The 4,255-nt window shown below is 54.0% G+C and overlaps 1 protein-coding gene across 1 annotated transcript in view; it reads left to right on the forward strand.

Annotated features, from left to right (window-relative positions):
* The window catches only part of STX18 (syntaxin 18), a 95,292-nt gene that overhangs the window by 80,126 nt on the left and 10,911 nt on the right, over positions 1-4,255 (forward strand). The window contains exon 7 of the mRNA XM_023520186.1: positions 2,066-2,154. Within this exon, the coding sequence (XP_023375954.1) occupies positions 2,066-2,154 (89 nt within the window). The remainder of the gene's footprint in view (positions 1-2,065; positions 2,155-4,255) is intronic.

Below are 4,255 nucleotides of genomic sequence, written 5' to 3' on the forward strand. Positions count from 1 at the left end.
GAACACTGCCAGCTTAGGTGTTCTAGCAGGGGGAGCAGGTGAGTGATGCTCGGAGGGCTGGGATGCAGTCGGTAGGGAGGGCAGTCGTGGGTCAGTGACACACCCAGGTGGGGGGCCTGGGAGTCAAGACTGGAAAGGTGGTGGGGCCAGGCCCCAGAGTGCGGACTGGAGGCTCCTGGCATCAGGGGGGCCAAGTCTGGGCGGAGCTGTGGCGCGGGGAGCGCCGTGCTGCCTCCGATTCCTCAGTGGCGGGTCCGCGTGGCTCCCGGCGGGTGCTGCATGGTTCGTGACAGTCCCGCGTGGCCCCCGGCGGGTCCACCTGGCTCCCAGCAGCTGCAGAGAGAGCCTGCCGCTGAGCACGGTTCCCTTAACACACTCGCCATTCCAGCTCAGAGCTGACTTCGTCTTGGTTCTGATGCAGACGATGTTTCTATGTCTCTAATTTTGATGTCTTTATCTCTTAAAAACGTAAAAGTAAAAGCTTGACCTGGGTACCGTAATGAGGTCAGGTAGGAGCCAGAGGGCCCTGTGCCGGGCCGGGTGAGCAGGAGGTGAGGTGCGGGTGTCTCGCCTGGGGACCAGTGTCTCAGAAAACGCTGCATCAGTTTCTAAAGATGCTCGCAGCTTGTCTCCTAGAGATGTTTTTTATGTATGAAGTATGCGTATGTTTATTATGTACTATTATACATGAAGATGTCTTATAAATATGAAAACAGTTCTAGCAAAAACAGCCATTTTTTAAAAAACCTGCACAGGTTGTGGATGACATGGAGCTTTTTTGCGACGACAGGTCCCAAAAAACCGTGCCATTGTGCACGTGGTCTGCCTAACGTGCCTTGTCCACATCAGTGTCCGCTTGTGTTCTTTCCCCTTGTCAGCCTCGGAACAAACCGGGTCTTTTGCGCGTGTCGAGGGGCTGACGTCAGCTCTGGGGACGTGCTGAGACTAAGCAAGGGGGAAAGCAGCGGTGTGTGCTCGGAGCCCTTGGCAACCCGCTGAGAGCTCAGAGGCACCCCTGAGACACCAGACGCAAAGTCACCTTTAGAAACAGAGCCAGGGAGGGGTCCCCCCACCCCCAGCCCATAAGCCACACAGGCGCCTCCAGCACACTCCTGGCTGCCGCAGCCCCTTCTGGGAGCCTGTGCTTCGTGGAGGGCTGCCACATGGGTGTGTAGGATCACGGCCCCGAAGTTCTCCGGTTTAAAATAGCACGCACTGCCAGCCAGCACGTCACGCCCAGGCGTCCGTGCTAGAGTTCAGCTGGCATGTGCAGAGCGCGACGGGCACGTGGCACCATCGTTCTGGGAAAAACCAGAATGACCAAAGGCTCGTCGGTGGGAGGACGGTGTACCCTTACGATGGAATGTCACGCAGCAGTGTAGAAGGAAGAGGTAGGCCTGTGTGGGCCGCACGGGGTGATCCCCAAGGCACATTGCTGTCAAGCCATGAAAAGCAAGTTTTAGAACAATACATAGCACCGACATCTTTGAGTTGAAACTCTGTGTTATCTGTGGGTTGAGGTGGAGGGAGGCAGGGGATCGCAGATCTGTTTGTGAAGATGCTCAGATCGAGTCTGTGAGGCTACACCAAACAGCAGCAGTGGCTACTTCCAGGAGAGACGTGGCATTAGGGAGCGGTGTTTTCCTCTATTGCTTACATGTTTCTAATTTTTTTCACATTGAAAATACCTATATATTTTGCAACCTTCGAAAAGTGGAGGGAGGAGTATAAGTGTGTGAGTGTGTTTTGAAGTAAGATACACGTGATGACTGGCCCCAGACAATGTCCGTTGGTTTGCGGCCATTGCCAAAATCACTGCAGTACTGCAGGTGTGCATACGTCCCCCCTCCCGGCACACACGCACGCGCACACACACGCACACACACGCAGGTCTACACATTGAACAAGAACCGCGCCGCCATGCCTGAGTATTGGCCAACAGGTAATCAAATTCGGACACAGCTCTAAGGTTCTGCCCCCTCTCACGTGTCTCATGTGCCTGCCCCCTAAGCCAGCCTGTTCTGAAATGAATATATTGCTTTATTTTATTTTATTTTTTTAACAGAAAAAATTCCGGCCGAAGCACAACCTGAATTGGGACCCTGGGGAGATGGCAAAGGTGAAGATGAATTATCCCCAGAAGAAATACAAATGGTAATGCTCTTCTCTGCTTAATCGTTTCTTTTTAACTGGTTTTAGTAAGACTATTTCATCGAGTAGGTCATCCTAAATGCCCTTGCCCTGATTTTTATTCTGAGTTTTAAAATTTATAAATAATTTAGATACAATATTTCCACTGGATTTCTTCATTCCTAGTGTGTTTTTCATATATTTTAAATTTGCAGTAACATAATTAAAGAAGAAATTGCCTTGGAATAATTTTACTAATATTAGATATCTTTTCAGCGGCAGTAAAATGTCTTCTAGACTAAATGGTCTTTTATAATTGCCGCTCTGGAGCTTTTTAATTGTTTGAATTGCTGGTGTGATGGTAATGTGAGAAAGCATAAGTAACAGCTGAAAAATGCAGAGTAACGTCTCAGCTGCTGTTCCCAGCTCCCTTGAGCTACTTGTCCCCCTTAGACAGTTGAAGACTATGAGGCACGAAACCTCCAAAGCCCTCCCAAGGTCACGGAGCCTAGAGCAACTGTGCCACCATTCACCGAGCCCTGGCTTTAAACCCTGCCTTTTGTCACCTGTCACAGCTCACGTGAGTCCCAGGTGGGATCTGATGGTCTAGCTGAGTGTAGCCAGCACGAGAGCCATGTGGCAAACTCACAGCCACCTGGCAGAGGAGTCAGCCAGCCCTCTGGGGGCCCACAGAGCAGTGTCACACGCTGGTCTGCAGGCCAAGCCCTGCAAGGGTGGCCGGGGGCTGCCAAGGGCAGAGAACTGGCTCAGAATCCTCCTGCTCTCCAGACTTCCTGCTTCTTCTCTAAGCCACCTCACAGGGGGGCAAGCGACTGAGTGAGCTGCCCCATGAGGTGCACGCATCAGGGCACCAGGCACACAGTGGGCACTCGTAGCTGAGTTCCCTCAGCCGAGGGGCAGTTTATACAGAGAGGCAGTCCAGCTGCCCCCCTCACAGGGTAGGAGAGCCTGAGCAGAGCTCGGCCTCTCGGGTCACAGCTGCACATGTGTAGGCAAGGACTGTGGTGTGCATGCTGCACCCACAGCAGGATCAGCTGCAACTCAGCGGAGTTTCATAGTATTTTATATGCAGTTCGGCTTCACAGACATTTATCCACCGGATACGTGCTTTCCCCTTTCAAGTCAGCAACTCAGAAGCTCAGAACTGACCCCAGTGAAGGCACCATTAGCCGTGACTCTCCTGGGACTCGCCTTGCAGGGCTCCCTCGGAGCTGGTGGTACCTTCTTTGGAATGATAAGCAGAGCTAGCTTTGTCCTTTGTAGACAAGAATAATTCTGAGCTAAGGAAGGAACTCAGACACCTTAGAGTGGCCCACCAGGCCCTTCCCCTCCAGCTGCTCACGTTCCGGATGCACCCTCTGACTGTGTGCGTGCCCAGTGCCCAGGCCCAGAGACGCATGCCGGGAGCCTCCGGCATAGAGGGTGGCTACAGCAGGCCTGCAGCAGGGTCCGGCTAGCCGCCGCTGCCCCCGCAGCCGGGAGACGACGCGAGCCGTGCTGGGAAGCGGCGGTGAGGCGGCGGGAGCTGCGTCCGGGGGAGCAGACGCTTGACGCTCATCGGAGGACAGCACGCGACGCGACCGAGTGTGCGGGGCGGGCGCCTGGCGCGTTCTCACTGGGCAGGGCAGGGCAGGACGCCGGCAGTCAGGAGACGGCAGGGCACGCAGGCGGCGGGCAGCCTGGGGTGGGGCAGGACGTGATGGGTTTCATCTTGGACACGTGTGAGTTTGCGGTGCTGGCGGGGCATCCGTGGAGGTATCTGGTGGGCGTTGAGATCTGAGTTCCAGCTAGAGATACGAGTAACGGAGACAGCGCTTTGCTGGCATTTGAAACAGCGTGTACAGGGGAGAGAAGAGACGAGACGTCACCCGGGGACCCTCCACTGGAGGGCAGGCGGCGGCGGGGCAGCCAGCAAACGACAGGAGAGGGCCATTAGGTCACACTCCCTTGATGGCAGACGTGTCTTAAAACCTCACCATTTTTCTCAGTTTGTACAAAATAATTTTATTAATGAAAATGATGAGTCATGTTCCTCCAAATAATGAAACGTGGCCACATGTCTTTCCTGGAGATAAAAGTGTAGCCCACAGTCTCTTCATTAGGA

This window comes from Pteropus vampyrus, unplaced genomic scaffold, assembly GCF_000151845.1.
Source record: "Pteropus vampyrus isolate Shadow unplaced genomic scaffold, Pvam_2.0 Scaffold252, whole genome shotgun sequence".
In the NCBI taxonomy this organism is placed as follows: Eukaryota; Metazoa; Chordata; class Mammalia; order Chiroptera; family Pteropodidae; genus Pteropus; species Pteropus vampyrus.